Genomic DNA, 18,455 nt, shown 5'->3' with positions numbered 1-18,455 from the left:
TTATATACAGCAGTCTAGAATACTGTATATAAGAGCCCAGGCTGTTCTGTATAATCTAAAAACCATCTTTTATTATACTCACATGCAGTGCTGCTGGTCTCGGTCTAGCACTTCCTATCTTCGATACATTGCCGTCCTCCTTTCCTGCTCTATGTGGATGAGGCATCCTATGTCATCCACACAGAGGCCTCCATTGTGCTAATGCACATGCACACTTCTCTCTGCTCTGCTGCAGGCAGACCAAAGTACTGTAATGCACAGGTGCACGGAAAAGTCAAAGACCACTTGCGCATGCGCACTACAATACTTTGCTCTGCCCTCTGCAGGCAGATAAAAGTACACATACGCAGGAGCACCTTGAAAGCCTCTGTGTGGATGTCGCAGGACTCATTATCCACAAGAAGCTGGGAAAAAGGACGGCGATGGAAGGAAGGGAGGAGGCGCTGGACCCGAACACCCCGTAGGTCAGTATAATAAAAGATGGTTTTTAGGTTATACAGAGCGGCCTGGACACATATATAGCATTATAGAACGATGTACTGTATATAAGGGCTTACTGGCGGTGGCTGCAGTTTATATGGGACAAATATGGTGACAGGTTCCCTTTAAAAAATAAAACAAGTTATTAGTTATCCTTAGGACCCGCACTGATTGGCATGATGGGAACTTTAATCCCCATTAGAATAGAGTGCATGCTCTATTCATTCCCTAATAGGTTGCTGAGTGCTGCACTCAAGCCTTTTCACGAAGCCCCATAGAGAATGGAGCGGCAGACTCCCGATCTGTAGCGACATTTTGAAACACGGAAAAATGTTCCCCTTCAGGCCTAAAAGTTCCCTGATTTGTTGTTTGGTGTGGCTCCCAGCGATGGGACATCCATCAATCAGCAAGTTACCACCTTTGTTTTAACTGGACAACCCATTTAAGATACTCTTTTAGATAAACTAAAATGATTCTAAAGCTGTCCATGCACACGAAGTAGCTGATGGCTGAACAGCTATCGCTCTCCCTACTCCCTCATACACAGATGTTCATGTGTTTTCACGTGGGACAAAGTAGAAAACGAGAGGATTGGGTGTTGAAATTCCAAATGACTGATTCTGCTTTCCCCGACATAATTTGTTAGAGAAAAGGTGGTAGGCATCCATACACATCGGACACATCAGACAGTTGTTTGGAACTGCTAAAATCTGTGGGTTTGGCCAACTGTTGTCTAATGGGTATGGGTTACGCTAAGGGCTCATTCTCCATGGATACATGTCTTAATTGAAATGTAAACTGTTATCACTGCATACACAGTACATAATAAGATCTATGTAATGCTTGTGAGGCGAGCACAGGATAAGTGGGTCTTCTAGACCGTAGGTACCAATCACTTGCCTGGAGGAACGAACTGGACAGACCGCCGAGTATTTACTAAAGCCAACGGAGGTGGCAATAGGCACAGACTGGTAAGCACCTGGCAGAGGGCAGCCCCAGGGGATCAGTGGTACCCTGGCAGCTAGCGCCACAAATTTAATAAAGTACCTGGTTGGAGCAACAACAGCAGCAGCTGGTTTAGTCAGTTCAGCCTGGATGGATGCGGTAGTAGCAGCTGATGTGGATACTTGCGGAAGCATGTATCGTGGTAGGTGGCCAGCGTAGATAGTTGCAGCAGCGGGTATTGTGGCAGCCGGTGTGGATGGTTGCAAGAGCAACAGCAGCGGACCTGTAATGTACTGAAACACAGATACGAATCAGCAACAGAATATAGCACAATGACAGCAACAGCAGCAGCACCTGAGAACTAGCAACATTAGGAACTCATTGCCTAGGCACCTTCCTAAAGGGGAAGGTGCCTTAAATACGTGAAGCCTCTCACCTCGGCTCTTCCGGGTCAGTGCGTAGTGACTTTTTAAGAAAAGGAGTGTGGCAGCGTGCACACCCTATGGGCATTCCCAGGATGCTTGTGCAGTGTGCCCAGGCCCTGGGACACAGCATCATGGACGGGATGGGGCAGTTACCGCTGGATGGCTGGGAAACTGAGAGTTCCGGCTTCCCTGCCGGGGGAGGGGGATAGGACAGTGCGGGGACATCAGTATGGGAGTTACAGTACCCCCATTACGACCACCCCTTTTCCAGGAATCTTTTAAGGAGAAGAAGGGCATTAATTTTCTCCCTTGGCTCCCATGACCTCTCCTCAGGGCGAAACCCCTTCCAGTCCACCAAGTAGTAGGCTTTACCTCGGACCTTTTTCACATCAAGGATAGCTTTTACCTCTAAGGTGTCTTCATCACTAACAGGATCAGTATGACAAGTTTGTGGAGGGAACGAGTTGCGGATGCATATCATGGCAGGGAATTTCAACTTGTAGGACACCTGCTTAATCTGCTGGAGCACCTCGAAGGGACCGATAAAGCGGGGACCCAACTTGTAGGAAGGCACCTTGAGGTGGACGTATCTGGAAGAGAGACACATACCTTGTCTCCGGGTTGGAACGAAGGAGGGTCTAGGCGTCTCTTGTCCATGCCTCTTCATATGCATGGACGACTGCTCCAGGGAGGACTTGGTCTCCACCAAGATGTTGGAGAATGTCTTGAGGGAATCGGCAGCAGGATTGCCGAAGGTGAGCACCACTGGAAATGGGATTTTGGGTCACTGGCCATACTCTATGTGAAATGGAGACTTGCTGGAGGATTCACTCATGTGAACACGAGAATTCTGCCCAAGGAAGGAACTTCACCCAGTCACTATGATGCTCATTGACGAAGTTCCGCAGGAAGTTCGTCAGAATCTGATTAACCCTTTCCACTTGGTTGTTGGACTATGGATAGTAGGCTTATGAGAAGTCGAAAGTGACATCCAGCAGCTTACAGGTGGCCCTCCGGAATAGAGATATAAACTGTAGGACACGATGTGGAGTGAGCAACATGAAATGGGCTATTTTTTAAAACCTGTCTAACACCACCCAGATGGAGGTGCAACCGAAGGACTTCAGTAGGTCGGTGATCAAGTCCATCCGAATATGCTGCCAAGGGGCAGATGGCACTGGTAAAGGAAGCAGTTGCCCAGCAGGAAGCTTCTTTGTGGTTTTGTTGCGGGCACATGAGTGACAATCCGAAGCAAACTCCAGGACATCTTGTTGTAGTGTTAGCCAGCAATAATCGCGAGAGATCAGCTGCAGGGACTTCTTCTGTCCAGTGTGGCCAGCCAGTTTGTAAGAATGACACCACTGAAAAACTCGCTTCCTGTCTACAGCAAAGAACATCTTACTGGGAGGAACTTTGAACACATGTATAGGAGCCACTGTCACCATCCTGGAAGGCTTGATAATGTGCTGAGGCTCCTCCTCCTGGTTGAGTGACATAAATGACTGCAACAGCGCATCGGCCTTGACCTTCTCAGTCACACGGAAATGCAGAATGAAGTTGAAGTAGCCGAAGAACATCGACCACTGGGCTTGATTCATCCTCTGAGCTGACTAGAGATAGGCCAGGTTCTTATGGTTGGTGAAGATGATGACTGGTTGCACTATTCCCTCCAGAAGGCATTGCCACTCCTCCATTGCCAATTTGATCGCCAGCAATTCTCGGTCGCTAATCCAGTAGTTGCGTTCAGGCAGAGAGAAGGCCCTGGAAAAGAATCCACAAGTTACAGTTTTACCCATAGCAAACTTCTACATGAGGACAGCACCAGCACCAAAAGATGAAGCACACACCTCCAGAATAAACTGCTTTCTAGTCTCCGGTCTATGCAGTGCCGGAGCTGAAGAGAAGGCCTGCTTGAGGGAGATAAAGGCGTCTTCTGCTTTTGGGGGTCCACGCTTTTGGATTCGCCCCGTTGCGAGTCAAGGCAGAGATGGCAAGGACCAGGAACGAGAACCACATAATGAACTGCCTATAATAATTGGCGAAGTATGCAAATCAAAAAAGGTCCATGGAGCCTCTGTTAGGAGTCTCGAGTCGACACAGAAAAATAGCCAGATATCCCTCCGGGAAAGACCTAGCCAAGGAGTGGCTCTTTTTAGGAGACCACCATAACCACCATATTAAGTGGCCCTTTTAGTCAATATCAAACTCTTTGACGAGTTTAAGATATGACAAGGGAAATATCAAGGCCAGGTATCCATCCACAGATAAGGAAAAACCAAGGGAAAAATTGTGAAAACATACCCTGCTGTAACTAAATAAAAGCATAGTGCATATAAACATAGGGTACTTAGTAAACATTGTTTTTGATCAAAAAAAGCATAAAGTTATCTGTTAGGGCCAGATGGACGGGTAGACCCTGGAGGTGGATCCACTGGACTGAACTCCCGGATGAGGGAAAGGAGTCCGGCAGCCGGAGCACTGTAGGTAGCAGGACAGTCCGTGCACTGGGAGAATACGGAGAAGTCCCTGGGACCACGAGGTCACTGATGGTGGTCCGGGTGACGGATCTCAGGTTCGGAAGCCGTGATGGTGTCAGGCGGGGTCCGGAACCGTTGGAGCGAGATGACGGGTCACCGCAGGGATCCGAGATGGTACGGACTGTCAGGATGGCAGATGGGCAGCGTTCGGGGTTCGAGGTACCGCAGGACCGGATGGCGATGCAGGATCGGCTCTAGAAGATAGAGAGGTAAGTATCTCACAAAACACAAGGAGACCTGACTCCTAGCTTGGGAAAACACGAAGATCAGGCCCCGCCCCCTTGGACAATAACCCCTTTATACCCTGTACCTGTTCTGCATCATTTCCTGTTAATGGACGCTGGCCCTTTAAGAAAGGGTCAGTGACCGCGCGCGTGCCCTAATGCGCATGCGCGCGGCCCGGGTGCCAGAAGCCAGGGAAGGAAGCTGAGAGGAGGACGCAGGGGAGCCGGCCAGGACCTGGGAAGCCATCGGACGCCGGGATCGGAGACCAGGGGGCCTGGGAAGGATGGGCACCGGAGGCTGGAGAGCGGGGAGCGTGGCAGGTGAGCCGGGGAGCGGAGCTGAGGACCCGGGGAGCGGAGCAGAGGACCCGGGGAGGGGAGCCGAGGACCCGGGGAGCGTGACATTATCCCACCAACGCCAATGTGTACCCAGCTGGGATAGTACCTACACTCTCTAATATTAAAACCTTACCATGGGTGTAAAATAGGCCTCAATGTAGCTAAGGGCTGGGAGTGACCAGGTCCCAACAGGACACACAGGGGATGCACAGAATGAAATGCCCAGCTCACTAAGGAGGAGGGGGGGCACACCCTATTTGTACTGAATACAAAAAAACTACATAAAAACAAAAAAGTGAGCCAGAGTATGAGATGGTATACATGGAGCTTGTGAGCTCATGTTCACACTGGCCATAAGACAAAGAAAAACCAAGGGAAAAATTGTGAAAACATACCCTGCTGTAACTAAATAAAAGCATAGTGCATATAAACATAGGGTACTTAGTAAACACTGTTTTTGATCAAAAAAAGCATAAAGCTATCCCACCAACGCCAAGGTGTACCCAGTTGGGATAGTACCTACACTCTCCAATATTAAAACCTTACCATGGGTCTAAAATAGGCCTCAATGTGGCTAAGGGCTGAGAGTGACCGGGTCCCAACAGGACACACAGTCAGGGGATGCACAGAATGAAATGCCCAGCTCACTAAGAGAGGGGGGGGCACACCCTATTTGTACTGAATACAAAAAACTACATAAAAACAAAAAAGTGAGCCGGAGTATGAGATGGTATACATGGAGCTTGTGAGCTCATGTTCACACTGGCCATAAGACACAGAAAAACCAAGGGAAAAATTGTGAAAACATACCCTGCTGTAACTAAATAAAAGCATAGTGCATATAAACATAGGGTACTTAGTAAAAACTGTTTTTGATAAAAAAAAAAAGCATAAAGCTATCCCACCAATGCCAGGATAGCTTTATGCTTTTTTTTTTTATCAAAAACAGTGTTTACTAAGTACCCTATGTTTATATCCACTATGCTTTTATGTAGTTACAGCAGGGTATGTTTTCACAATTTTTCCCTTGGTTTTTCCTTGTGAACATGAGCTCACAAGCTCCATGTATACCATCTCATACTCCGGCTCACTTTTTTGTTTTTTTGTTTTTATCCATCCACAGATAGCTGTTTCGGGGTGTTGCCCCTCATCAGTTTGGAGTAGGATTATGGCTGGCTAGGTGGGAGCAATGCCTAGTAGACCAGCAAGACAAAACAATCACTGATCTCAGGGAGACCAGCCATTCTCCCCGAGATCAGTCATTGTTTTATAATAATTGGTGAAGCAGAGGAACGACTGGATCACTTTCAGACCGTCGGGATGAGGACACTTCAGTACCGCTGACAGCTTGTCTGGATCCATCCTCAGGTTGATATCCGAGATAATGTAGCCTAAGAAAACAGAGAGGACTGCTCAGAGACACTTCTCATATTTGGAATATAGACGGTTCTTCCTTAACCTCTGTAGCACCTAGTAACATTCTTCCTGTGTGTAGGCAGGTCCATTGAGAACACGAGAATGTCATCCAGGTATAACACCACAGATGTGTTGAGCAAATCTCGAAATATATCATTGACAAATTCCTGAAAAATCGCTGGGCATTGCTGAACTCGAATGGCATTACCTGATATTCATAGTTACCATCACAAGTGTTGAAGGCCGTCTTCTTCCATTCGTCACCAAACCGTATCCGGACCAGATTGTTTGCACCAGGGAGGACGAGTTTGGAGAAAATCCTGGAACTTCGGAGTCGGGCAAATAGTCTGATATAAGCGGCAGCGGATATTTGACCGTGATTTAATTAAGACCTCTATAGTTCATATAAGGCCGAAGAGACTTGTCCTTTCTCTTGACAAAGAAGAATTCGGCTCCAGCCAGTGAGGAAGACTTTTGGATGAAACCTCTTGGCAGGTTCTCCTTTATGTACTCGGACATAGCTTGGGTCTCAGCCTGAGACAGAGGGTAAATACGACAGCGGGGAGGAGTAGACCCAGGGAGAAGGTTAATAGGGCACTTGTACTGTCTGTGTGGTGGCAGCCTCTTAGTTGTCAAAGATGTCCGTATAGGCACAGTAGACAGATGGCAAACCCGGGAGGGTAGAGGATCTCATAGGCGGACGAGTAGGTTGCACTGAAACTAGGCAGCTTTCATGGTAGGAATGACCCTACCTGAGCACGTTCCCAGATCTCCAGAGCAGAACTGTTTCTTGCTTCCGTAGCCACGGCAGGCCCAGCAACAGCAGATATGACATTCCCGGGAACATGTGAAAGACGATTTTCTCCATAAACAGCATTCCCACACGAAGGTCAACTTTCTTGGTGATAAACTGGTAAGCCTCGGGCAGAGGCTTTCTGTCCACCAGCAGCACAGTAATGGCAGCTTGAAGATGACAAGCAGGAATCCGATACCGATCCACTATGACCTGCTATATGAAATTTCCAGCAGCATCAGAATCCAGCAAGGCCATCTTGGAGAACCAGGAATCATCACAGGTTATAGACACAGTCATGCGTAGGGGTGAAGGGGTCTTGCTCTCGCCCAGGGTAGCCTCTTCTACTGACCCTAGGCTGAGTAGTTTCCCGGCTTCTTAGGACAGAAGCGGATCAATTGCGAGGAACTTTCGCAATAGAAGAACTCCTTAATTGTGCGACTGAGCTCACGGCGACGACTGGTTGAATGTAATTGATCTACCTCTATGGGCTTGGAGGCAGCACAGTGGGTACTGGTAGCAGCATGATGGGTTTCTGGAATGAAGGAGCCAGGCGCAACGACCTCTTCACCTGGTTCTGGTTTCTGGATCGTTCTTGGAACCGAAGGTTGATGCGCATAGCCAGCGATATTACGTCATCCAGAGAAGATGGCACATCTTGACTCGCCAGCTCGTCCTTTATTCTTACAGACAATCCTTTACAGAATACAGCCACCTGTGCTTGGTTATTCCAGCCCAGTTCAGAGGACATGGTGCGGAACTGGATGGCATATTGGCCTACAATGAGGCTCCCTTGGCAGAGTCTGAGCAGTGAGGATGCAGTCAAAGAAACTCAACCTGGCTCGTTGAACACCTTGCGGAATGTCTTCAAGAAGGCCGGCAGATTCTGGATGATTGGATCACTTCTCTACCACAGTGTGTTAATCCAAGCCAGAGCTTTGCCACTCAGGTGCGACATCATAAAGGTCACCTTGGTCCTATCCAAGGAGAACAGATGTGACAGCAGCTTGAAGTGCAAAGAGCATTGGTTTATGAAGCCCCTGCATGATTGGGGATTACCATCAAACTGTGGAGGGAACAACAGACAGAGGCCGGTGCTCAGGCTCGTATTTGCTGCTAGAGTAGGAACCGTAGCTGGTACCGTGTTCGACAGAGACACTGTTTGAAAGCGGGTGTCCAGTGACTGAAGATGAGTCAGCATCGATTGTGTTGTTCCTGTTGCCGAACCACCTATTGCTTCAGACCAGCAAATTAAGTGGGGCCGGGGCCAGCGAGATCCATGGCCTGGGTAAACGGTTATGCTCATGCTGTGAGCATGGGATTAGTGGGTCTACTGGACCGAAGATATCAATCACTTGCCTGGAGGAGATAACTGCACTGGCTGCCGAGTCTTCACTAAAGCCACCAGAGGTGGCAATAAGTACATACGCTGGTAAGCTGAAACAGGGGGCAGCCCCAGGGGATCAGTGGTACCCCGGCAGCTGGCGCCACGGATGCAATAGAGTCCCTGTTTGAAGCAACAGCAGCAGCCGGTGTAGTGGGTTCAGCTGGATGGATGGATGCGGCAGCAGCGGCCGGTGTGGATACTTGTGGCAGTGGATATTGTGGTAGGTGACCAGCGTGGATACTTGCAGCAGTTGCAGTGAATATCATGGTAGCCGGCCGTAGTGGATGGTTGCAGCAACAGCAGCGGACTTGTAATGCACTGAAACAGTGATACGAATCAGCAACAGAAAATCAGCACAATGACAGTGTAACACTGCATCCCTGTACTCCTTGCTCTCCTGCAGGGACACACTCTGACTCATGGCTGCGACTGGATCTTTCCAGGCATCCTGCCTCTCTTCCATGTGGGCTCCTCCTCTTCCGCCTCCCTGAGTTTGTGCGCGCGACACAGGACCTCCGGGAACGCTCCTAAGGCGTGCTCTTGCCTCCTAAAGTGCCAGCGTAACACTCCTAGATAGTGCCTCTCAGCCTATCGCTGAGAGGCACTGGGTATTTATTCAAGCTCCCATTAGGTGAGTTGCCTGTTCAACACCATCAGTGTAGTTAGTCGAGTTCTGTCTAGTTAGTTGTCATGTCACCCTATCCATCCCGTCCCGTCTCATCCCATCCTTTCCCATCTGGTCCTGTCCTGTCCTGTCCTGCCCGTAACTAGCTACCAGCCCATCCTGTGTGTTGGCAGGCACCTTGTTCCAGGCTTGTACCGCCCGTACCTTCTGCCTGTCCATCCTGCCTTGTCGGTACTAGTGTACTAGTGACTTTGCCTGTCCACCCTGCCCTGCTGGTGCAAGAGACTCTGCCCGTCTACACTGGCCCTGCCATCTGACTTGCTAGTGACTTTGCCTATCTGTCCTGCCTGTTGGTGCTAGAGATTCTGTCTGTCCGTCCTGCCTAAGTTGTCTGCCTTGAGCCACCCTGGTGGTCCCTGTCTGCACTTGAGACTCACAATAAGAGATTGTCACAGCACTTCTGTGAGGGTATGGGTGCTCAGGTAGGATCCAAGTCCATATGAAGGAAAAGAAGGGAATTTTGTTACTTACCGTAAATTCCTTTTCTTCTAGCTCCAATTGGGAGACCCAGACGATTGGGTGTATAGCTACTGCCTCCGGAGGCCACACAAAGCATTACACTAAAAAGTGTAAGGCCCCTCCCCTTCTGGCTATACACCCCCCGTGGGATCACGGGCTGCTCAGTTTTAGTGCAAAAGCAAGAAGGAGGAAAGCCAATAACTGGTTAAACAAATTCAATCCGAAGGAACATCGGAGAACTGAAACCATTCAACATGAACAACATGTGTACCCGAACAAACCAAAAATCCCGAAGGAAACAGGGGCGGGTGCTGGGTCTCCCAATTGGAGCTAGAAGAAAAGGAATTTACGGTAAGTAACAAAATTCCCTTCTTCTTCGGCGCTCCATTGGGAGACCCAGACGATTGGGACGTCCAAAAGCAGTCCCTGGGTGGGTAAATGAATACCTCAAGTTTGGACTGTAAAAACAGCCCTTCCCTACATGGAGGCAACCGCCGCCTGCAGGACTCATCTACTTAGGCTGACATCCGCCTAAGCGTAGGCATGCACCTGAAAATGCTTGGTGAAGGTGTGCAGACTCGACCAGGTAGCCGCCTGGCACACCTGCTGAGCCGTAGCCTGGTGCTGTAATGCCCAGGACGCACCCACGGCTCTGGTAGAATGGGCCTTCAGCCCTGATGGAACCGGAAGCCCAGTAGAACGGTAGGCTTCAAGGATTGGTTCCTTGATCCATCAAGCCAGGGTGGATTTTGCAGCCTGCGACCCCTTGCGCTGACCAGTGACAAGGACAAAGAGTGCATCCGAGCGGCGCAGGGACGCCGTGCGGGAAATGTAGATTCTGGGTGCTCTACACCAGATCCAACAAAGCCATTACATATCGATGAAATGGATAAGGATAAAAGGAAGGTAAGGAGATATCCTGATTGTGATGAAAAGGGGATACCACCTTAGGGAGAAACCTGGGATCGGGCGCAGCACTACCTTGTCTTGGTGAACACCAGGAAGGGAGCTTTGGATGACCGCGCTGCTAGTTCGGACACTCTCCGAAGAGACGTGACCGCTACCAGAAAGGCCACTTTCTGTGAAAGTCGAGAAAGTGAAACATCCCTCAGAGGCTCGAAGGGCGGCTCTGGAGAGCAATTAATACCCTGTTCAGATCCCATGGGTCTAACGGCCCCTTGTACGGAGGGACAATGTGATAACCCCCCTGCAGGAACGTGCGTACCTGAGGAAGTCGTACTAGGCGCTTCTGAAAGAATACCGACAGCGCTGCGACTTGTCCTTTAAGGGAGCCGAGCGACAAACCTTTTCCCAGACCAGATTGCAGGAAGGGAGGAAAAAGGAGACAATGCAAATGGCCAGGGAGACACTCCCTGAGCAGAGCACCAAGAAAAGAATAACTTCCACGTCTTGTGGTAGATCTTGGCAGACGTCGGCTTCCCAGCCCGTCTCATGGTGGCAATGACGTCTTGAGATAATCCTGAAGACGCTAGGATCTCGGACTCGATGGCCACACAGTCAGGTTCAGGGCCGTAGAATTCAATGGAAAAAACGGTCCTTGGGACAGTAAGTCTGGCCGGTCTGAGAGTGCCCACGGTTGGCCGACCGTGAGATGCCACAGATCCGGGAATCACGACCTCCTCGGCCAGTCTGGGACGACGAGGATGGCGCGGCGGCAATCGGAGCTGAGCTTGCGTAGCACTCTGGGCAACAGTGCCAGAGGTGGAAACACATAGGGTAGCTGGAACTGCGACCAATCCTGAACTAAGGCGCCTGCCGCCAGAGCTCTTTGCTCGTGAGACCGCGCCCTGAAAATCGGGACCTTGTTGTTGTGCCGAGACGCCATTAGGTCGACGTCCGGCATCCCCCAGCGGCTACAGATTTCCTGACACCCTTCTGGGTGCAGAGGCCATTCCCCTGCGTCCATGCCCTGGCGACTGAGGAAGTCTGCTTCCCAATTTTCTACGCCCGGGATGTGAACTGCGGATATGGTGGATGCTCTGTCTTCCACCCACATCAGAATCCGCCGGATTGCCTGGTAGGCTTGGCGATGCGTGTTCCGCCTTGGTGGGTGATGTATGCCACCGCTGTGGAATTGTCCGACTGAATTCGGATCTGTTTTCCTTCCAGCCACTGCTGGAAGGCTTGCAGGGCAAGATACACTGCCCAGATTTCCAGAACATTGATCTGAAGGGTGGACTCCTCTGAAGAGAGTCCTTGACCGTCTGAGAAGGGAGACGTTCCTGTCTAGGGACGTCGACTCCCCAACCCATTGGCAAAGCATGTCCCATTGAAGTGGACGCAGATGAAACTGCGCGAAAGTGACTGCCTCTGCATGAGGCGTCTTAAGGGGTGTGACTGGCCTTGAAGGAGAGACTGCACCCCCGTCTGTAGTGAACGCTGCTTGTCCAGCGGAAGCTTCACTATCGCTGAGGGAGTGTGAAACTCCATGCCCAGATATGTCAGCGATTGGGTCGGTGCCCGATTTAACCTTGAAAAGTTGATGATCCACCCGAAACTCTGGAGAGTCTCCAGCGCCACGTTCAGGCTGTGTTGGCATGCCTCTTGAGAGGGTGCCTTGACAAGTGGATCGTCCCAGTAAGGATCACAGAGTGACCCTGAGAGTGCAGGACTGCTCCCACTGCTGCCCTGAACTTGGTGAAAACTCGTAGGGCTGTCGCCAGACCGAAGGGCAGGGCTACGAACTGAAGATGCTCGTCTTCAATAACGAAACGTGGCAAACGCTGGTGCTCTGGAGCAATCGGCACGTGGAGATAAGCATCCTGATGTCTATTGATGCTAGGAAATCTCCTTGAGACATTGAGGCAATGACGGAGCGGAGGGTTTCATCCGGAACCGCCTGGCCTTCACGTGCTTGGTGAGCAGTTTTAGGTCCAGAACGGAACGGGAAGAGCCATCCTTTTTGGGCACCCCAATCAGAGTGGAGGAAAAAACGTGTCTTGTTCCTGAAGAGGAACAGGGATTACCACTCCTTCTGCCTGCAGAAGAGCATCGGCTCGGGGGGGGGGGGGGGGGGGGGAAAGTTCTGAAGGATCGAGCCGGAGGACGAGAACAGAACTCTATCCTGTACACGTGAGACACAATGTCTCTCACCCACCGGTCTGTGACCTGTGGCAGCTAAATGTCGCCAAGCGGGAGAGTCTGCCACCAACCACGGATGCGGAGAGAGAGAGCTGAAAGTCATGAGGAGACCGCCTTGGTAGCGGTTCCTCCGGCTGCCTTCCTTGGGCGTGATTGGGCCCGGCCGGAATCTGAGCCCCTCTGAGCCTTTTGAGCCCTTTTGGACGAGGACAATTGGGACCTGCCCGAGCCTGGGAAGGACCGAAACCTCGACTGTCCCTCCAGGACAGCATTAATAGGGTAAGTCGCAATGCAGACATTGCGAGGTTAAGGACACCACCTGCGGCACAGATGTACATGTGCTCAAGACCAGCTGCGCAAGACCAGCTGAAATAGCTTAGAGTGCCCATACGGCTGCGAATGCCGGAGCAACCGACACGCTAATAGCTTCACAGACAGATTTCAACCAGAGGTCCATCTGTCTGTCAATGGCATCTTTAAGTGAAGTCCCATCTCCACTGCAACTATGGATCTAGCCGCAAGCCTGGAGATTGGGGGATCCACCTTTGGACCCTGGGTCCAGCGCTTGACCACGTCAGGGGGAAAGGGATAACGTGTATCCTTAATACGTTTGGAGAAACGCTTATCTGGTAAGCGTGGTGTTTCTGAACTGCTTCTCTGAAGTCAGCGTGGCCAGAAAAGTACTCAATATACGCATGAGATACTGAAAAGGGATTTCTCCTGCTGTGAAGCTGACTCCTCCACTGGGGGAGCTGAGGGAGAAATATCCAACATTCCATTGATGGACGCTATAAGATCATTCACTATGGCGTCACCATCCGGTGTATCCGGATTGAGAGCGGTGTCAGGATCAAAGCCCTGATCAGCTACGTCTGCCTCATCATACAGAGAGTCCTCCTGCTGGTACCCTGACCAGTGATGAAGCCGAGTGCCGCACCCAGCGAGCTGGCTTAGGCTGTCTGGGACTGTCGTCCGTGTCAGAGCCTTCACCCTGGAATGCCTGGGACCCCCCCGGAGCACTGATTATGTTCCAAATGAGGGTGGCCAGGGAGCATTGATCAAGATTGCCCATGGCCTGTCTGGACTGCAAAGTCTCTATCCCATGACAATCTATCAGCCGAAACTGCAACTCCGTCCCTGTCCCTGGACAGGGTTCTTTGGCCACCTCTAGTAGAGACCCCGGCTGACCAAGTGCTACAGGGGAGCATTTGCACACAATGGGGGTCAGTGGAACCTGCCGGTGGAACAGTATCACATGCAGTAAAAGCAGCATAGAAAGCCTGTGTTGCTCTTTTGCTGCTGTATTCTAGCCATCTAGGAGAATATAGCCAAGAATAGCGACCGTACAGTGCAATGTATAGCATACAAGCATAAGTACAAACGAACACTTCAGCACATGCAATACAAGCAGCATAGAAAGCCTGTGCCTTGGCACCCTTGCTTTTTTGCTGCTGTTGTCCAGCCATCTAGGAGAATATAGCCAAGAGTAGCGACCGTACAGTGCAATGTATAGCATACAAGCATAAGTACAAATGAACACTTCAGCACATGCAGTACAAGCAGCCTATAAAGCCTGTGCCTTGGCACCCTTGCTTTTTTGCTGCTGTTGTCCAGCCATCTAGGAGAATATAGCCAAGAATAGCGACCGTACAGTGCAATGTATAGCATACAAGCATAAGTACAAATGAACACTTCAGCACATGCAATACAAGCAGCATAGAAAGCCTGTGCCTTAGCACCGTTGCTTTTTTGCTGCTGTTATCTCGCCATCTAGGAGGGCATATAGCCAAAAATAGCGACCTACAGTGCAGTGTATAGCATACAAGCATAAAATACAAATGGACACTTCGGTATTTAGTGGGGTCAGCACTTCAGGTGCTGCTTACCGCCCGCCTATAACGCGGGTGTGTGGTCGCCAGAGCCCTGTGACTGGTTGCCCAGAGCTTGTCTCCGTTCCCCAGCTCGGACTGCGTGCAGGAATGGCTGCCGGCGTCCTGTGAAGAGGGGCGGGCCGTGGGCGTGCCCCAGACAAGAGCGGGAAACTGGCGTCCCACTGTGTCCAGTGAAGGGGGCTGGAGAATGCAAAGCAGACTCCAGCCCTCGGCGCTGACTTTCTGTACAGCGTCCCGCCTCTCCCCTGACTGGCAGGGCTGGGGGCGGGAACGAAACGAAAACTAGGCCGCAAAGCCGGGGACTCGAGTAATAAGCGCGGCCGTCCATGTGCACGGCCAGCGCGGAAGTCCCCGGCGCACCACAAGTCCCAGCCGCGCCACAGTGTAAAAAACACCCAGCAGCGGCCGGCGCGGCAGTTCCCAATACACAAATTCACTCAGCAAAGCTGCAGTGAATAATAGCACGAGCGCTCCGCGCTGTTGCCCCCGGCGCACTAACACTCCCAGCAATGTTGGTGTGTGTGTGCGCGCTTGCCCGGGGACACAGAGTACCTTGATGTAGCAGGGCCCTGTCCCTGACGATACTCAGCTCCATATCCAGCAGGTTCTCTGGGTCTGTGGATGGAGCCCGGTCTCAGTGCCTGGAGACCTGTAAGATCCCACTTCACCCAGAGCCCTGAGGGGGGATGGGGAAGGAAAACAGCATGTGGGCTCCAGCCTCCGTACCCGCAATGGGTACCTCAACCTTAACAAACACCCGACAAAAGTGGGGTGAGAAGGGAGCATGCTGGGGGCCCCATATGGGCCCACTTCTCTTCCAACCGACATAGTCAGCAGCTGCTGCTGACTAAAAACAGTGGAGCTATGCGTGGATGTCTGACCTCCTTCGCACAAAGCTTGAAAACTGAGCAGCCCGTGATCCCACGGGGGGTGTATAGCCAGAAGGGGAGGGGCCTTACACTTTTTAGTGTAATGCTTTGTGTGGCCTCCGGAGGCAGTAGCTATACACCCAATCGTCTGGGTCTCCCAATGGAGCGCCGAAGAAATAAGCACCAGGCACTCCAATTGATGTGAAAAAAGAATAAATTTTATTGCAACTTCAAACAGTTCAACGTTTCGGTCGCTCATTGGACCTTCTTCAAGAACCTGTCTTATGATGGTTGAAAAGCGAACAAAGGAAGTTCAAGTATGGATAAGAAACCAGGTGGGAAGTGGACCTGTTATAAAAAGGTTTTGAATGGAAATTCACCTATAGCAAACTGTGTGTGAATCAGTAACCAGTAATGATGAGGATTGCTCCAGAAAACGCAGAAAAAAGATGTGCGGTATCCACCACTTGTAATAAAGTTAAGGTAATCTGGCAGACGTCACCGAATGGGCAAGAGTATAACATGCGGTATCCACCGCTTGTTGAGAGTGTGGTGACTAAGGTTTCCGTTACCAGGAAGAGAGAGAGAAAATCACATGGTATACACTGCTAGTGGAGAGCGCCCTAGGTGCGTTTTGCACGGTTCGTGGCGTAGGTGCGTATGTGTGTGTCCGTGTGTGTTCAGTGTGGGCTGTCAGTGTGCTATCTGTGTGACATCCCCATAGCACACGGACAGCAGGGGCTGCTATTCTTACCTGTCCCTGGTACTGCTGTACCTGGTACTGCTGCTGCTTCCAGGTCTGCGGTGCAGTGACTATACATGAGCATAATGAGCAGACCCGGAAGCAAGTGACAGCAGCGCCAAAGACCGCAGCACTGGAGACAGGTGAGTGTAAAAAATAATTTTATTTCAAAGACACGTGTTCTCTGATACGTGTCACACTGATGTCACACGGATCACATCAGCATGTGGTCTGTATGTGACATCAGTGCTGCCGGAAAAGAACGAACATGTCGCCGTGTGGAGCAAATGGACACACGTCTGTGTGAAAACACAGAGGTGTGTGCAGAGCCACTAATTTTAATGGATCTACATGTGTCCACCTCTCCGGTGTGAAAATGGACCTCACGTGTAGGTGGCAGACGGCTCTGTAGGGCCACAGGAGACGGCGACTCGGTCGCGGAAGACCCGAAGTGGACCGGGGCAGGGTCGTAGCCCGCCCGTACCGACGGAGGGAATCGGTCCAGAGGCCGTGTATGGGTGGGGTACCTGGACCCTAGGACGAGGCAAGCTTCAAGCCCCTTGTTAATTAACCACCTGGACAAGGTACCAGGCCTTGTTTCCAAAGAGAGAAGCCCAGATAGAGGAGACCGGCAGCCCAACACGGGGGACAGGGTGTCCGCCAAGAACCCATTGAAGTCCCACGGATCAGCATCTGCGGGCAACGGCTCCCTCTGCGTCCAAAACTGCAAGGGATCGGATTTCTTCCGTTCCACGTGGGGTTAATCCATACACCACAAAAACACGAGTGCAGGGGGAAGGGCCCCTACACTGCCAACCTGTGCGCAGGACCAGCACACCCCTCCAGAGGCAACCGGCATCTGTCCTTGGTTTACAATACGGACTTGGTGTGATTTCTTCCTAATTGTGAGTACACCGGTGTCATCTGGTCCAACATGCCGACAGCGCCCCAGCCCTGCTCCTTACCCACACCTGGGCCCCGAGACTACACCTCTCTCCTACCCATGGAGGGGATACCACCTTGCTGCCCCAACATCATCGGTCCCGGACGCCGACCCCGAGAGGCAGCGTCGGTGCCACCATCCCATCACCGCAACCCACGGGTGGCGTCACAATCTCCCCTGTAAATACCCCCCTCTTCCACTGTGTGCGTGGACGGGCGGATGCGCGAGCCCCAGATCCCGGACCCGAGCGTCACTCGAGCAGCCCCGGTTGCCGCAGCGGAGGCGGTACCCGTCAGCGACACATAGCACATCATATCATATCATTAAAGGGTTAAGGCCAGGTGCACATGTTCAGTATTTTACCTCAGTATTTGTAAGTCAAAACAAGGCGAGGTGATAAAGACAGAAGTGGTGATGTTTCTATTAGACTTTTTCTGATTGTTCCTCTCCTGGTTTCGGTCTTACAAATACTGCTGTATAATACTGACCAAATACTGAACGCTCTCAATGCAACTGTTCGCTCTCAAGGAGCACCGATATGTAACATAACGCTGACAAAGGAGTACCAATATGGCGATAATCACGTGACCGACAGCGCATGCTCCACACTCGGACAATGGAACTCCACAGGTCGCAGCGTTTCTCCCTGCGTGAGCGTCTGACGTTTGGTTACGTTCTGTGTGCGCATGCGTAGTTCAGCCGGTCTATGTGCTTCTGAACTGAGACTCATCGGCGGACATGGAGGAACAGAGCCGGAGTCAGCAGACAACCCCGAGCGGAAAAGGCAAGGAGGCGGCCGGCGAGCAGCGCGATCCGGTGAAAGATAAGAAGGAAGAGCAGGAACTGGTGAGATAATGGGCGAACGAGCTGTGTCACGGTATGAGACCGTCAGCGGCCTAGAGCGGGGAGAGCTGAGTCACCCGGGCCCGTACATAACACCTTCACATGGGAAGCTGTGCCCGGCCACCGGACAGCAGCACGTGTACAGGGCATACATAGAGAGCATACAGGGGGCAGCCGGTGCTCGTGCCGGAGCCAGGATATGAGCGGTGATCTGACACTTCTGTACACAGGACCTGAGTCCTCTGTGTGGGGGGCTGGGCCCATCCAGGGGTAACTTGTGTATGCAGCATTCTCTTCTGCAGAACTGTCACTATCCATTACAGGTAAATAGCCTGGGGGTCGCCCTGTTTACCCCCCGTATAACACGATGACGC

The 18,455-nt window shown here is 51.4% G+C and overlaps 1 protein-coding gene across 1 annotated transcript in view; it reads left to right on the top strand.

The window, feature by feature from the left end:
• Positions 1 to 17,920: 17,920 nt before the first annotated feature.
• PSMD2 (proteasome 26S subunit ubiquitin receptor, non-ATPase 2) overlaps positions 17,921 to 18,455 on the top strand; it is an 81,880-nt gene continuing 81,345 nt past the window's right edge. The window contains exon 1 of the mRNA XM_075340342.1: positions 17,921 to 18,084. Coding sequence (XP_075196457.1) covers positions 17,977 to 18,084 — 108 coding nt within the window. The 5' untranslated portion in view covers positions 17,921 to 17,976. The remainder of the gene's footprint in view (positions 18,085 to 18,455) is intronic.

This window comes from Anomaloglossus baeobatrachus, chromosome 3 (genome assembly GCF_048569485.1).
Source record: "Anomaloglossus baeobatrachus isolate aAnoBae1 chromosome 3, aAnoBae1.hap1, whole genome shotgun sequence".
Taxonomy (NCBI): domain Eukaryota; kingdom Metazoa; phylum Chordata; class Amphibia; order Anura; family Aromobatidae; genus Anomaloglossus; species Anomaloglossus baeobatrachus.
Note: the sequence above shows the minus strand (reverse complement) of the source record. Positions and strands in the feature narration are given on the sequence as shown.